At 45.6% G+C, this 17,281-nt stretch overlaps 1 protein-coding gene across 2 annotated transcripts; it reads left to right on the top strand.

Moving 5' to 3' along the window:
• The first annotated feature begins 10 nt into the window (after nt 1-10).
• Nucleotides 11-17,061, top strand: TRUB2 (TruB pseudouridine synthase family member 2). 2 transcript variants are annotated; one of them, XM_033137737.1, is made up of 8 exons: nt 12-188; nt 1,859-1,990; nt 4,698-4,772; nt 5,557-5,618; nt 6,844-6,925; nt 8,036-8,108; nt 15,479-15,615; nt 16,434-17,061. In XM_033137737.1, exons 1-8 carry the CDS (start codon nt 83-85, stop codon nt 16,754-16,756), a joined length of 990 nt encoding a protein of 329 aa, XP_032993628.1. In that variant the 5' UTR covers nt 12-82; the 3' UTR covers nt 16,757-17,061. The 2 variants fall into 2 exon arrangements, with proteins under 2 accessions (XP_032993629.1, XP_032993628.1); XM_033137738.1 differs by lacking the exons at nt 15,479-15,615; nt 16,434-17,061 and adding an exon at nt 10,716-11,166 and having other exon boundaries at nt 11-188.
• Nucleotides 17,062-17,281: the final 220 nt, after the last annotated feature.

The following is a 17,281-nucleotide window of genomic DNA, read 5'->3' as shown; positions in this document are numbered from 1 at the left end:
GCAAGATGGCGGCGCCCGCCTCGGGGGACCGCTGAGAGTGCTTCACCCGTAAGCAACGCCGGCGGCAGCGGGAGACGCTACAATGCGGTTGGCGAGGGCTGGTTTGCAGGGGGTCTTCGCCGTCTACAAGCCCCCCGGCGTGGCGTGGAGGGCCGTGCGGAACGCCGTGGAGACCCACCTGCTGAGAGGTGAGCCTTGGAGGAGGTTCCGCCCCGTTTCCTTGCCTCGTCTTGCCTCCCGCTCCATACTTATCATGTAATACAATGCAATGCAGAGTGTTACGTAATAAATGTGCTCTTAACCAGGGTGGATAAAAATCAATGATTTTTTAAAAAAATTAAATCGAATTTTTAAAATAAAATGCTTTTGGAGGAAAAAAAAACTTTCAAAAGTTAGTTTTCTATTTAAGGTACAGGTAGGTAGCCGTGTTGGTCTGCCATAGTCGAAACAAAAATTAAAAAAAAAATTCCTTCCAGTAGCACTTTAGAGACCAACCAAGTTTGTTATTGGTATGAGCTTTTGTGTGCATGAAGAAGTGTGTTTATTTTGCTTATTAATAAAATAGTTTTTTTAAAGGATGCACATGCTGAGGTACAGCTTCCCTAAGAATGCACACCTTAGTGAAAATAACATACAGAAATATATCTTATTAAGGGAAATATAAATATATGGGGAAATGTGCTTTCAAAAATGTGTGTGTTGGGCAAAATTGCACACAAAATGTGTATATTAGGAGAAATTTGCACTGAAATGCTGCTGAATTTTCATCAGGGATTTTTAAAAGTAAATCACAATTTTTATTTTTTTATTTTTTAAATGTATTGCTATACAGTCATACCTCATGTTACAGCTGCTGCAGGTTACATCTTTTTGGGTTGCACTCCGCGCCAAACCCAGAAGTACTGGAACGGGTTACTTCCAGGTTTCGGCACATGCGCAGAAGCGCTAAATCGGAGTGCTGAATTGCATTATGCGTGTGCGAAGACGCGGTGCTGCGGGATAGCAACGCTGTGGGTAGCGGACGTGCCTCCATCACGGATTACATCCATAACCTGAGCGTCCACTGTACATTAAAAAACAACAACTTTACAACACTTTACAATTATATGCAAAAGCCGTGGAATAAAGACCATAAAAAGATGTCATCTTCGACTAACTGTTATGGAAAGATGTATTCTTAGTTGCCTGCATAAGCCTGATGGAATAGAAATGTTTTCAACGTCTAAAAGTTGGCACCTGCTGAATCTCTGATGGCAGGGCTGATGACACTAAAGGCTCGGTTTCTCATAGCTGTCAAATGAGCCTCACCCACACAGAGACCCATGAAAGATGCCCTTGCAGATGATCTCAGTGACGGAGCTGGGTTTTTTGAACTGCTTTGTGAGGTCTGCTTGAAAAGTGACATATAGATACCTTAAATAAATTGCCCTTCTAGTCTGATATTCTGACTGGCACCAGGTCTCCAAGGTCCTGTGCCACCTGGTCCATTTAAGTGAAGATGTCAGGCATTGAAGCTGGGACCATCTGCATGGAAAGTGTGTGTGTTCTCCTGCCCCCCTCCACCCCTTTGTAGATGAAGCTAGGGACTTCCTGATTTGTAAGCTAGCCTCGTAACTGCTATGTTGGGCGGGGGGGGGGTGAAGACTTGAACTTTCTGGGAAAAGATGTACCACCTGCATTGTCCACCTTCTCCATGCTGATGAAAACTTGCACCATCCCTTCTGAACGGGCTGAGTAAAGATGTTTCATGAGTGATTCCCATGCACTTGAATGAAAGAGGTACCTTAACAATATTAATTGTTAGCTATACCTTTAAAAAAAAGAATAACCAGTTTTCTTCATTATTATTTTTCTTTAGACTTGAACTCATTCAAGCGACCAGCACCACGACGGCTTGTACGTTTCCTGCCTAGCATGGTGGAAGGGAAGGATAGGAAGGAATTGACTATGACGGTTACGCAGCTCCCAGCTATGGCTGACCATCCTCTAGGTGAGATTTGAGCAGGGATGTAGGGTGGAGAAGCTGGAATTCTGGGCCTGATGATATCAGGACTAACTTATCCCTTTCAGGGACAGTGAACATAGTAGCCTCCAGATGTTCCAACCCCAATCAGCATGGCTACTGGGTAGAGATTATGTGAATTGTAGCCCAACATCTGGAGGGCATCACTTTGCCTATGCCTGATTTGTATCTACCTAAGAGACTCTGCTTTTGAGTCTTGCTAGTGTATGGATTGTGGCAGTGTTTCTTAAACTTTGGTCTCCTGCTGTTGTTGGACTACAATTCCCATCATCCCCAAGCACAGGTCCTGCTAGCTAGGGAAAATGGGATGTGTAGTCCAACAACAGCTAGGAAGCCCAAGTTTGAGAAACAATGGATTAAAGTAATGAACACTCGCTGATAGGGCATTCTCAGGTGTGACACCTCTCTTGCCAATCTTTGGATGTTGGGCAAAGGTGGGGCGAGCAAAAAGCCTTCAGGAATCTCTTCAGTTCTGCTTATTCTTGGTTTGTTAATCTGGTATCACTTTCTTGTTGTGTTCCACTATTTATTGTGTTTACGGTTTGAATTGTTGTTAGCTTTTGCACAGCATTTTTTTGTTTGTTTTTAATTCCTAATCACCCCATAGCCAACAAATTGCTCTCCAGATGCTCTGGACTAGAATTCCCAGTTGCTGTAACTGCAGGAGGGGGGAGAATGCTCTTGTGCACAGGTCTTGCTTGTGGGCTTCCCACAGGCACCTGGTTGGTCACTGTGGGAACAGGATGCTGGATGACATGGGCCACTGGCCTGATCCAGCAGGCTCTTCTTGGGCTCCCTACATGGCCAATAGTTCCAGGTGATTTATTGATCTGTCGTCCAAAACCGGTTTAAAGTCCACATCATGATAATTGTTTCAAAATATTGATATATTGCAAATCACATTGTTGGAAAAACTGCAAAGCCAATTGATGCTTTTCTCATTATTCCTGCAACAATGCAACCCATACTCAGCCCTCTCCTGCCTCCTGCAGGGGGCAGCAAACCACAGAGCAGGCACAGAGGAAAGCTTCCTCGCAGGAGCTTCTTGCTTTAAGTGTAGGCACTAGGCAGACTGGTAGGTAGGCGGTTGAGGGAGATGTCAGTCTGAGTTGTCTCTAGGCTTTGTGCTGGGAGCACCTTTCCTCCTTCCTTTCTCCAATGGGGTTGTTTACTTCTGAATTTTTAAAAAAGCATTGCCCTGTTATTTAAGCCTATTTTCTCCCTCCCCCCACCCCCGTGTGTTTCTCTCTTGCCAATGCTCTTTGTTTCTCCTCTTCTGCATGTGTGTGTGTTTGCCCCCCTCATTATGTTCCCCATTTTCTCCTTACCCTTGAACTCTCCCCAATTATCTCTTCTCCCCTTGCTTTCTCAAATTTTTGTTTCCCCAACCCTATACTTCCTTATGTGCTGCTTCTTTCTTTTTCTTCTCTGCTGTCCACCAAGTACAACTGGCAGAAAAAGGGGGCAGGGAAGTGTGTTTATTTTTATTTTCTGGTGTTTACATTGTTGGTTCCCCCTAAATTAGCTTCCCACCATATAAAGGAATGGTTTTTCTTTTTTAAATAACTTACCGGTACCTCTTTGCTTGCTTGCCCTGTCTGCCTCCCTTTGATAAAAAGTGAGAGTGGTGGGATGAAGGCTTTTGTGGAGGCCTTCTGTGTCAGAGGGAAATGGAGGGAAAAAGATTTAACTGTTGCCTTCTGTTGAAATAGGAGACTGGGTAGTTGTGAGGTGAGAATGATGGGGTGTTTCTCAGTAAACAGTGCAAGCAAATGTGTGTCTACTCACAAGTACACCTTACTGAATTCAATGGGACTTACTCCCAGGAAAGTAGGTTTAGTTGAACTCGTTGGGGCTTACTCCTGCACTTGGCCCTCCGAGTAGAGAAGCAGATGCAACTTGACACTTGTAAATAATTTAAATTACTCTTCGATTAGTTGAAAATAGATTAAATTGTTTAATAGATCTTTATTCCATAAAATTTCAGCTTTCCCTACTCTAGATCTTTTTAGAACAGTGATTAGGAATTGTGACCTAGGTGTTGAGACTCCAGCAACACCTGGAAGGGTCATAGGTTTTCCCATCACTGTTTTAGACAGAAATACAGGGTACAAGGTTTCCTTCCTCCAATAAAAATGAAGTCCCAATCTCCAGCTTGCCTAGCCCTTTAAATGAGAAGAGTGGATTCTGGTGGTGCCATCTCACAGTCTGGAGTTACTCTCTGAGGGTGATTCCAGAGTGGGATAAAATGTGGCTGCCCAATTCCATTCTCCTCTGGAGAGGAATTTGATGGTTGTCTGGAAACTCCTTCTGTTTACCCCCTGCTGTGGTCTGTTCCAGCATCTGTGGCTCCTCAGTCTTAAAGTTTGCAGTTGACCCGCAATCTTGATTCAGATTCAGAGGCTGGGTTAGAATGTCTTGCTTTTCTCTGGCCTTTTAGTTTGGTTTCCGTTTTGTGCCAGATTTTCTGCTCCCTGTTGAAATTTGTTGTTGGATTTTTATTAGTTTAGTTGCTCATTTTAATTCCACTTACGAATTGCTTTATTAAAAACACCTCAGAATTATTTATTAATTTAAAAAGCTTCCTTTGTGTTTTGTTTGAATCATTTACTGTCTTGGTGAGATCAGGTTTTGTGCGTGCCTTTAAAAAATCAATCTTGATTTACCTTTACAGTTTCTGGACCGATATTCAGACATCTGAAAGTTGGAGTAGGCCACCATCTGGATCCAATGTCCTCTGGGGTGTTTGGTAAGTAACAGATGCATTATCCAGTCATTGATATTATATGGTGCTCCCAGGAGCATTATTACACTGTGGCTAAGGTACATGTGGCCAATAAATTGGATTGCATCCCAAAGCAGTTGCTAATCTGGGCCCAATTCAAAGTGCTGGTTTTGACCTATAAAGCCTTAAATAGCTCAGGACCACAATACCTCAAGGACTGCCTCTCTCCATATGAACCTACCCAGATCCTGCAATAATCCTCTGAGACCCTTCTTCGTGCCTCCTCCATGAGAGGTCCAGAGGGTGGCAACACGAGAATGGGCATTTTCTGCAGTGTTTCCCCTCCTCTTTGTGGAATGCTTTCCCCAGGGATACCTTCAGGGAAAAACGTTCCTCTTTAACCAGGCCTTGGACTGATTAACATATTATACCCCTTTTAAATGTGCTTGTGGGGGGAGTGTGGGTTTTTTTTTTGTTCTTGTTTATATCTTGTGCTTTTGTATTGCATATTGTATTTTTATGTTGTGAACTGCCCTGAGATCCGCAGGTGAAAGGTGGTATACAAATTTAATTAATTGTCATTATCTATAGTTCTGCGGGGGGGCGGGTCTAAATAATCCCCCCTTCTCTCATTTTCCCCTACTGTTGGAATCCAAAGCCATGTACAGATACCTCCTTCCCAGTTAGACTTAATGCTTGCCATGATCCAGACGTATCTATTTACCTGTCCCTGGATTTGCAGTCAGAAAAAGTGACCTTTTTAATTTTGCCTGCCTAACTCTCCCACCCCTTCCTTTTTATATTTCAGTGCTTGGGGTGGGTGATGGCAACAAGTTGCTTCAAGCCTTGCACAATGCTCATCTCACTAGGGTAAGTATTCATTTTAACACATTTATTAGTAGGGAATTATACATTATTATTAGACTAATTAGAGTTGGAAGGTACATTGGGGTCCAGCCCCCTGCCTAGTGCAGGGTGTACAGTGTGCAGGATGTCCCATGCACGAGGCATCTACAGAATCCCTTATGGATTGCTACCTGGCCTCTGGTTAAATACCTTCAACAAAGGAGAGCCCACCACCTTCCAGCACTTTCTTTTCCACAGTTAGACTGCTCTTGTCATTGGGAAGTTTCTCCTGATGTTTAGCTGAAATCTGCTGCCCTTCCAGTTCAACCAGTCCATTCTTGTCCTGCCCTCTGGAGCAACAGAGAGCAAGTCTGCTTTATCTCCTGTGTGGCTAAGAGCCCTTCAGATAGTTGAAGACAGCAATCAAATCTTTCATTAAATGCTGCTTCTCCAGACCGAACATCCCCAACTGCTTCATCTGTTCCTCTTGGTACTTAGTAGCCAGACTCTGCGCCATCCTAAAGGTAAAGGTAAAGGACCCCTGACAGTTAAGTCCAGTCGCAGACGACTCTGGGGTTGTGGCGCTCATCTCGCTTTACTGGCCGAGGGAGCCGGCGTTTGTCCGCAAACAGCTTCTGGGTCATGTGGCCGACATGACTAAGCCGCTTCTGGCAAAAACAGAGCTGCTCATGGAAACGCCGTTTATTACCTTCCCGCCGGAGCAGTACCTATTTATCTACTTGCACTTTGACGTGCTTTCAAACTGCTAGGTTGGCAGGAGCAGGGACCGAGCAACGGGATCTCATCCCATCACGGGGATTCGGACCGCTGACTTCTGACAGGCCATTAGCAGAGTAGCCCTCTCCTCTGTTGTTAATCTGGTATTCTTGTGCTTTTGATCCTAGCTGTCAGGACAAGTAGTCCCCCTTTAAAGCCCTCCCAAGCTGGTAGCTATCACTAAGCATTTCATAGTTTAAGCCAGCCCTTCTCAACCTTGGGTTCCCAGATATTGTTGAACTACAACTCCCATCATCTCTGACCACCACAACTCCTGATGATGGGAGTTGTAGTCCAACAACATCTGGGAACCCAAGGTTGAGAAGGGCTGGCTTAAACACACGCCCACTGCTGTGTTCTTGTTTTGTATTGAGCAGTAACTACAATTGGGGTTTTTGGCTGCCTGGTTTTCTTGTAAAGTGTTACCACTGTAAACTTACGATATCTCACCATGCATTTCTCCTTTTCAAAGACTTACACAGTTTGTGGCTTGTTTGGCAAAGCCACAGACGACTTCTCGGACACAGGCAAACTGATCGAGAAGGCGACATTTGGTAAGTTTATACACAGGGATATGCGTGGTGAACCTGTGGTGGTTCAGGCTGTGGTCAGGTTTCCTGCATTGTAGGGGGTTGGACTAGATGACCCTCGGATGTCCCTTCCAACTCTACAATTCTATGATTCTCCCCTGTCTCTCTGAAGCACAGCACTCATTCAGCTGGTCCTGAAAGCCCTGCTAGCTCAGCCTCCAGCAGGAGAGAGTTTGCTTTCTTTTCCACTGCCCGGAAACCAACTTGAGTTGGATTCCAGGTGTATGTTTTCCTCTTAGGAGGATAAGAGGTGAGCCCATCACCCAGCAATGTTTCGAAACTGTGGAGTTTTAAAGCATCATATAAGTATCTTGAGTTTGCTTTATATTTTATTGTGTGGCGGCTCTTCCTCATCCTGACCCCCCAAACCACGGGGTCATTTTCATATTGTTTTCACCTGGGAATTTGCTTAGGAGGCAGCAACATGTTTATAGTCTGTGTTTGAAATACAGTGGTGCCTCGCAAGATGAAATTAATTCGTTCGCAAGTCTTTTCGTCTTGGGGAAATTTCGTCTTGCGAAGCACGGTTTCCCATAGGAATGCATTGAAATTTAATTAATGCGTTCCTATGGGGGGGGGGAAACCAGTCGGGGCCTGTTGCCGGCAGCAGCAGGGGGGGATTGGGCCTGGCTGGGCCCAACCGGAGCCTCCTGCCGCCTGCACCGAGCCAGCGGGGAGAGCGGGGAGGGGAGCGGGAGGAAGTGGGTGTTGGGAGAGAGAGCGGGGAGGACGAGCGGGAGGAAGCCGGGCATGGGGGGGGGAGAGCGGGGAGGGCGAGCGGGAGGAAGCCGGGCGTGGGGAGGGCGAGCGGGGAGGGCGAGTGGGAGGAAGCCAGATGTGTGTGGGGGGGGGGAGACTGGGGAGGGCATATACAGTGGTACCGCGCAAGACAAATGCCTCGTCTTGCGAAGCACGGCCATAGAGAAATTTGCAAAAAGCCTTTCGTCTTGTGAGTTTTTCGTTGTGCGAGGCATTCGTCTTGCGGGGTACCACTGTATATATATTTAGCTCCAGGCTGTTGGATCACCTAGTCCATCCCTCTCAGTACTGTTTTCCCTCTTTCTTTGTCTGCAGACCACATCACCAGGGAGCAGCTGGAGAGGATCCTTTCTGTTATCCAGGGGTCCAGTCACAAGGCTTTACTGCAGTACGTATCCCAAACATGGGGGCTGTACCAGAGCACAGGGGCAGAGTACCTGCTTTGCATGCAGAAGGTCCCAGGTTTGATCCCTGATGGCATCTGTTCAGATAGCAAGCCCCAGGAAAAACCTTTCCCTGAGAAACCCCTTCTAGTCAAAGCTGACAGTATATCGGCAGACAAAAGCTGCCACCTGTCAAAGCTGGCAATGACTGGCTACATGGACAATACCCTGTTCTGGTGTAATAAGGTAGCTTCTCAAGGTTTCAGGTGATGCTTTTGCTGTCACTTGGGGACTAGTGGAAGATGTTTGCTGCTTTTGCTGCAATGAGGCATCTTCTATAAGATTTAAGGGAAAGGGAGGGTGTGGGGAATTTCACCATTCCCCAAAGAGCACCCACTCCACTCCCCATGTACAAGAAGAAGGTTATTGGTATTGGCAGGTCTGGGCAAACTGCTGAGCTTTGCTAATCTTACTTTGCCTGTCATGGACCTTCAGATAACTGTTGCTGGACTCACAACTCCCATCATCCCAGGCCTTGCCATCTGGCTGGGGATGACTTCTGCAGATCAGTAGGCATGGCTGTGCCTTCCCTCTTTGCTCTTATATCCCAGCACATCCCAGCCTGCAACCCTCCTTCACCTCCTGCACCTTGCAAAACATCAAACATACTGAAGGCACAATAAACGAAATACTATTATTATCAATTAGTAAAATGATTAGTCATTCTTTGTGATGGCAGCTCAAAATTTTGTAAGCAAAAAACACATACATAACTCCATTAAAATCAACACACACAGTCCCACCATTCCACCTATGCAAAAGGGCAATAGCTAGTTAAAAGCCAAAGACCTGATTAGAAAAGTATGGTTTTGCCTGATATCTAAAGATTAAAGGTTTGTTTCTCAGTGGCTCCTGACAAGGATGAACAGGCTGGGATGCAGTTTGGAGAACTCGGGTTCTCCTCCAGACCTCCTGCTTTCCACTCATGGCATCCCCAGGAGCCCCTTGTTTACTTTGTCCATAGAAGCAAAGTTGGCTCTGGTTTGAGGGATATCTTGCCTGTGCAAAGTACCCCCTGGTGGAGCCCCTCTTATGTTGGCAGTGGGGTGGGGGCAGCAGCAGCTGTACTTCAAGGTGGCTGTAAAGCTGGCATTTATAATTTCATACGTTGTTCCAGAGCACCCTAAGTCATGCTACTCTTGGATGCTCCGAAGTGTAAATAGTGGATTGCAGGCCCTTCCAGCTGTGGGGTGTGGGGAGGCTAGCACAGCAGGCAACTCAGTGCCGGTAGGCCCTGGCAGCTGCTGGTTTCAGACCTGCACAGAAATGAATGGTTCTTTTCATTTTGCCCCCGCTTCTGTAAAAAATGAAAGTTGTAATTTTCAGGTTACTAAATAATCATGCTACCGGTAAATAGTTTGTGTGGTAGAATGATGGGCATGAGCTATTCGAGGCATAGCTGTCAATTTTCCCTTTTTTTTAAAAGGGAAATTCCCTTATTCCGAATAGGATTCCTCGCAAGAAAAAGGGAAAAGTTGACAGCTATGATTAGAGGGAGTATGGTGCAACTCAGAAAGTCCCTGGTTTGAATGTTGCCCAGCTGGCCTTAGGTGGGCCCTTGTTTTTCAGCTCCTTCCCAACTATTTGCAATGTGTGCATATTAACACTGGCCTGTCTTATGGGGTGTTGTAAAGATTATTGAATTGTGATATGTAATGTGCTTTGAATGCTCCAATGTGCCTAATTGACAGCCAAGTATTAATTGCTATTCCTATAACTATTTCACTAGAATTCCCATTACTAAATAAAATAACTTGGATTTTTATCTCACCCTCCTAAGGACCACAAGGTGACATACATGATTCTGCACACACTCACACTCTTTCAATGTTTTTTCATAGCCGCTGTGAGGTAGGTTCAGCCAGGAGATGTTAACTGTCCCTTCTAACACTATGACTGCAGTATCAGGGATATGGTAGTAGTAATGGATTTCCTGCGTTAGCAGAAGCTTGGATTAGGACACCTTGGAGGTCTCTTCCATCTTTCTAATTCTGTGACTGGCCCAGTCACCCAGTGAGATTCGTGGCTGAGTGTGGTTTCCACAGTCCAAATCTGCCACACTAGCTACTACACCTGCCTTCCCCAACCTGGTGTCTTCTAAATGTTGCTGGATGGCAACTCCCATGTTCCCTGATGGTTAACTGTGCTACCTGGGAGTTGGGAGTTTGGCTTCCACCAGCCAAAGCTCTCTGAGCTTCCCCCCAAATAGAGGCTGCACTCATAGAGGAGGAGGATGGAAGAGTTGATAGCTGGAAGTTAGTTTTATAGAGACAAAAGGGTTTTCTCGGACTGAAACAACAGCGCCTTTCCTCCAAGACATTCATGGGGATGGGAACTTTGCATGTGCTCAGTTTAGATTAACCATCCTGGAGTTGAAAGGTGAAAACTGTTTGCCGCAGGTGGGGCTTGCTCTGCTTGCAGGCCCTTCCATAACTAGGGAAATCCAAAGGCCCTTACGCCGAAGGTGAGCAGGAGTGCTGGGGTGGGAGGGCAGTCAGCCAGGAGCCCTGCTGTCCTCCTCACCCCACGTCTTGTTTCCTTCTCTCCCTCAGGCCGCCTCCGTCCCTTTCCTTCCTTCCGCTGCGTCATTACTGCCTGCCCAGAGAGCACGAGGAGCTGAAGAGCTCCCAGCCTCTAAGCTTCCGGAACAGCCGTGCCCACCCTCGGAAATGGAGTGTGGAGCAGTCCATGGGCAGCGACCATCAGAAGCCAGTGGGGCAGGTGGTGCTGATCTGTGTGTCGGGACTGGCATTTCTAGTGTGGTGTGCGCTGCGCGGCAACACTGACGTTGACAGGCTTCTAGAGGATGCCATGCAGGAGGACTCCCCAGAGCAGGAGTCCCAAACGCCTCCATCCGAACAGGGGAAGCCTTGATGCAGGGGTGGTGGGCAGGGACCTCTTGCCACTCTGGATTCCTGGTTCCACACCCCCACCCCCAGGCTGGGTCCCTGGAAACTGCTTGTTCTATGGCATGGGTGTGTATTAAAGCAAAGAAGACCACCACAGACATTTCCTGAATACGGACAGCATGGTTCTGTTCCCAATAGAAAGCAACACAGAAAGTTCTTTTTCAAAGCAAGAGAAGCCATCTGGTGGAGCTCAATTGGTTAAAGAGGGACGCTATTCTGAGTTGCAGGCACACACTTTTATGTGTGAAGAGAAGGAAATTTGTCTAAACATTGTGCAGCTGCTGTTTCTCTTGGCTCTTAATGCTTGGTTGTAATTGGTGTAAAATAATAAAATAATAATTGCCTAGATCAAGGTTTGAGGCAAATACTCTCTTGGTGAGAGAGCTCCAGGAGAGGTTTTAAGTCACAAAACATGCAACAAAGCAAAGCGTGGAAATATAGGCTGTTAGACCTTTAAAATATCCCCTTCTGAGTTTCTTCCAAAGTTCTCCTTTACTTCTCCTTTAGCATGGAGTGAGCAGCCCAGAAGTCCTTTCTGGTCAGTCTCACATGATGGAAGAGGGTGAACAAAAGGCTTTGGTAACCCTTCCTCTCGAGGCGAGGGGGCGTGACCTAGTTAAATCTGGCAGAACTGCTTACTCCAAACTGTCGCGACATGTTAAGTGTGTCAGCTGCAGTGTGTAGGTGTTTCGTGCAAACGCTCCCGGTGCTCTTCCTGTGGCTGGAAAGGAGTTCGTTTACTGAGTGAAACATTACTGTGTTGCAAAATGATGCATGTCTAAAATGTTGGTCACCAACATAAAAAGTTTGGAAAGCTCTGGCTTACTTTATGGTCTTAACCCCTTAATGCATTAACTACAGCAGGGTGGCCCAACTTTTCATACCAATGGGCCACAAGCGTACTTTGACAAGAAACCTACAGGCTGCCTTGTCACATGAGGGTGGGTGGGCTAAGGCCAAAATTTGAAGGCCCCGCCCCCAGCCCTCGTGTTGCCTTCTCAGAGCAAGCTAAGCAAGGGACCAGACTGTGGGAAGGAGGTGTGAGGCTCAGGCAAGGTCCTAGAGTGCCTTCCCAGAGCTGGGAAAAGGGTAAAAACAAATCTCTCAGCCTTGTCATGTAAAGGGAATACTTTGGCTGTAACTCTGGCTTAGTATTAACAGCACTGACCCTACTTGAGCCTCGGGATTGTTATAAACAAAAATCTGCCCTTGTAAAGTCCATTGCAGGTAGGAGTTAAAAAACAGAGGCCAACCAGAGAATAATTAGAAGCAAAGCAGCTAGTAAGCTTGATCTTTATTGTTCTGTTGCAACAGGGTACCTTCCTCACACACAGGTGAGCAGGGAAGGACCCCCAAGCAAAAGGCTGCCTGTCCTTAAAAAAAAATTCCAGAAATCCCCCCCCCCCCGAGTCCACCCTCACCTCCCAGAAGCATCATCCATACATCACAGAAGAGCTGCAGCCCAAAGCCCACCCCCCAGATACATCACACCTACATCACACAAAAAGGCGGTCTCCAACAGATTTCAAGAGAAATCTGAGTGCCCTTGTTTACCTTCTGTCTGCCAGTTTGTGATAATGCCTTATCTGATTGCCTTTTCTCAGTAGCCAGGCCATTCCTTTGAGATGGCAATCTCTTTTAATTCCTGGGCAATTGGGAAGTTCCCTCACCACTCCCTCCTTGCAGAGAAACATTTGGTCAGTTTTGAGAGTCAAAATGGTGTCAGGCCTGCTGCTTCAGACATGTGGCCTTGTTTGCTTGGTACATTAATAAAAATTATTATATATAAATAAAAGACCTTAATATTCTTACAACAGGATCTACTTTGGCAGCACTGTGGTAGTTTATTCTTTTTTTAAAAAAAAATTAATAGTTCTGTCTTATGTTCAAGTACAGGAAATTCTGATCGGTTAGTGCAGGAGTACACAACTTGAGTTGCTGAACTCCAGCCAGCATCAGCCCCAGGCAGTACGGGGCAGTCAGGTTATAATGGGAGGTAAAGTCCAGCAATTTCTGGAAGGCAACACAATTCCTACTTTAGTTAGCAAACAAGGTGGGATGATAAACTATGGGTTGATCTTGGCTTGTTTGAACTAGCCAAAGTCTCTTGCGCTCCTACATAATAAAGGAAGGCTGCTGAGTTTTAGAAGTGGAAATTTGTATCTTCTAAAGAGGAGAGGAGCATGGAACTCGGAGGCTCAAGCAGCCTGTTCATGCAGTGCTAAACTATGGTTTAGCATTGCATCTGAAAAGACCCAAAGCATTCCCCTCCCCTAGCCCAGTCTTGCTTAGATATTGGAAGCATACCACACAGAGACATAACCTTAAAGCAAGGATGGGGGTCTTGTGGCCCCCAGGATGCTGTTGGACTACAACTCCCATCATCCCTGACCATTTGCCATGCTAGATGGGGCTGATGGGGATTGGGAGTCTAGCAACACCTCGAAGACCACAGGTTCCCCAACGATGGACTACTCCTCTCATGGCGTATTGATACTTCTTCCCACCTACTCCCCACCTAATGATAAAATTGGGGGAGGGGGGAAACATGAACAGAAGTGAATGGCCTGATAGCTATTTAAGGATGCAAATCCCACATGCATGACTAGTCTATTCCAAAACATCTCTTGTATACGTCTGAATGCTTCAGAATAAGTATTATGAAAATTCAGATAAGAAACCACACAAAATTTTAATAGTTACATAGCACAATCATGACTTGAATGAATGAATTGCACCAACCAGGCTGTTTGGACCATCCATTAATGTTAAAATATGTAACAGAGACTGCTACTCAGTAAGGTAGTAACCCTTGATGTGGACTGCACCTCTTTAGACTGAAGGTGGGAGCTCACATGATTGTTCCTTGCTACCAAAAAAAAATCCTGCACATAGAAAATTAGTCAGGGAGAAGGCTAGCCTTGCTTTGGAGATTCTCTTTTGCACACAGGAACACTCAGTCATGTGAGTCCCCCCACCTACAGTCTGAAGTAGTGTGGTCCAGATTAAGGGTTGCCACCTCAGAGAGAACTAACCTAATGCTTCTGCAGTTGTTAGCTTGTTGCTTCAGCATATGGCAGGATATCACTTTGGGAAAAGCTAATATTGATTAGCAAAGTGGTTACAAAGAAAGCTGGCAAAAAGTGTGGCCTCTCCCTTTGCTGCCACTGTTTTTATGTATTAAGAGTTAATTAAAATGGAGACTGTGGACATGGGTTAAAATGACAGCCTTTGTGCACAACCTGTACAATAACTGGGGCTTGTTGAATAATAATTTGTTGGTCTGTTTGAAAGATCAGCTTGGCAGATGATAACCTTTCCAATGAAGAGGTCCTGTAGGGGGGGGGGAGAGGATATGAATGTCAAACTAGTTGGAGACATCTCTAATGCTCATTTGGGAAGCAGTGGCTGCATCCATCTGAAAATCTTAAGAGCAAATGTATCTGGTTCAACTTTCCACAGAAAAGTGTGTGATGTACATACGTCTGCCTTGTGTTTAAGCTCTGGCATAGTAGCCACAGGCGACCAGGAATTACACGCAGGTAAGTGAACTGGTAGAGGAGACACATCATGTTCCATTCCTCCTCTGTATCTAACAACGAAACCAGGTGGGCTGTACCTAGAGTAGAAACACAGCAGGCTGCTCCAAGAAGGGCAGAACTCCCACCCCTCCTAAGTAGCTATTTTGTGGGTTTATTTACTGTGTTGACTGTTTCTTAGCCCAAGTCATTCACTGAGGTTGTTAACCTCTGCATGCACCCCGCTGCCAATGTGAGCTCACATGATTGAAATGGTCCTTCATACAAAAAACTAAGAACGTTTCACACAAAAAACTAGCCAGTATGGGTAGAAAAGATATCCCCCCTGACAAACTAGTTCTATCTGTAGGGCCTTTTGTTTCTATGAAGGTGCATTCAGTCACGTGAACCCCGACCGCCAGTGTCATAAGGGCTTAGTCACAGCCTAACCACCTAGGCAACCACAAGGCCTTGAAAACTGAATGACTAAAACCATTTATGTCAGAATCTGGCAATTTCATCTCCATATTGTGATATGAAGGGTCAGTTCACACATTTTCTGTTTTTACTGGCTGTTTAAGCATTTCTGATAGCTTTCAGGTGTTTACGGATTGTGTGAAGTTGACAATCATAAATGCAATTCCCATGAGTCTTACGACGTTCCCTAGCCCCTATAATTTGGGGAAATGGCTATTGAGTGTACCTGATTATCTATGGTAGTTCCTATATACGTCTTCCAGTAGGAGAGCCATCCTTGGAGATAACACGCTGTGTTCGGGTGGGCAAAATGTATTTCACAAACCAGTCAGACAGTAGCTGTGCAAATCCAGCAGCAGGAGAGTTCAACCTCCCTTCCCTGATCTATTATCTCCCTTTGCCTCCTTCCAGATATGCTAATATTGACTTGAAAACCCAAGAGGCCTACGAGCTGGCAGTGAAAGGATTAATTCGTCCCATGGAGAAAGGCCCACCCTTGATCACAGCAGTGCGAACCCTCCAGTTTGCACCACCAGAATTCCAGCTAGGTATGGCTAGGGATGTATTTCAAGTCCCAGGGCAGATTTCCTTTTTTTTTTTTTAATTGAGACATTTACAGCTTTAGGGGTAGGGAGGACCAAGAAGCAAGTGCTAAGAGAGATGTTTGCCCAAGAGACCAGAAAGCAGCTGACAGTTCACAGCAGATAATACTAACCCACATGGACAAATGGTGCAGGAGCTTCTCACAACAGCCCCCACTCCTAAGGAGAATCCCATAATAGAGCCAGCTGTGTTGATCCATAGTCTTTGACTGTGTTTACACTCTTACCTGCTGTGTTCACTCAGTGAACTTGGGGCAGTTATTATCTGGGCCTAGGGTTATTATGAAGATAAAATGGGACAGCCCTCAGATCTGGATTTTGGCATGAGCCACGGAGTTCTGACCATTTAGCTCTAAAATAAATCTTTGTTTCATCATCCTTGTGCTTTTGGCTTCCTTCCTTTGGAAGGATATTCCCCCTGACAAACTTTCAGGGAAATATTTTTGCAACATCACTGGGTATAAGACACCTTCCTAGGTTTTCAATGGCTGGGAGACCAGAATGGATTTTAATTGGGACTTCTAGTGACAACTGGTTGAATTCAATGCACTAAAGTTTTTAGCTTTGTCTATTAAATGCAAATAAAGCCAACATGCCAAGTTAGATCATGCTCCTATGTTTAAAATATCAGCAAATTTTCTAGTACAAATTACCCTGATTTCTGTAGTATCCTTCCCCTAACCGGAAAGTTTTTGAGTTCAAACTTTTTTGGGAAACCCCACCTCACTGCCTGCTTGTATTGACAATTATTTCTGTCCCCTTAGAAATCCACTGTTTGCATGAGACCCAGCAATACCTTCGTAAGATAGTTCACGAGATCGGTTTGGAGATGAAGTCAGTTGCTGTCTGCACGCAAGTGAGGCGGATACGAGACGGCATTTTCACTCTGGAGGATGCCCTCTTAAGAACACAGTGGAACTTGCATAACATCCAAAATGCGATCCTGAAGTCCAAGCTTAGAGTAGAAACTGAGATACAAAAAAGCCTTGCTTATGAGGGAGAGGAAGAAACTAGGGCTGCTCCGGTTACAGGTGGCACGCAGCTGAGCGAGGGGGAAGATGCCTCGCCGCCAATGATAAAATTGTGAATATCTTGTACTACATGGGAAATGGTTAAGCGCAGATGTGGAAAGCACCCTGGAATTTTTATCCTTCACCATTTTGCACCTGAAGCTTGCTGCCCTGTTTCAAGCTGTTCTAAAACTCATCACTCTCAAAACTCTCCTGTGATGAAACATTTGCAGTATCTGATCCTGCACGTGTGGAAAAATCAGAAGCTGTTTCTGAACCATATGAAAACACTGCTTTTTACCGTCTGTTGAAGCTTGGATGTTTCAGCCAAAGGATTTGTAGAGCTGGTTAATTTGCTGCATAAAGCAACAAGAAACTGTTGCAACAGGGTTCCCCCCTCGCGTGGCAAAGACGGGAGTGAAGAACCCAGAACGATGGCACTGCCCTTCCTTATATACAGTTTTCTTCCCATACAGACCAATGCTACAGAAAAGGCGTGAAACGCATGAGAGGATTAACATAAGGCGTTGCAAGACCTTGGGCGGTGTTAATTCTGGCCGTTATGCAGATTATGCGGCTGGAGATTTAGGGAAATGACTTCA

Source organism: Lacerta agilis, chromosome Z (assembly GCF_009819535.1).
Source record: "Lacerta agilis isolate rLacAgi1 chromosome Z, rLacAgi1.pri, whole genome shotgun sequence".
NCBI classification, from domain to species: Eukaryota; Metazoa; Chordata; class Lepidosauria; order Squamata; family Lacertidae; genus Lacerta; species Lacerta agilis.
Note: the sequence above shows the minus strand (reverse complement) of the source record. Positions and strands in the feature narration are given on the sequence as shown.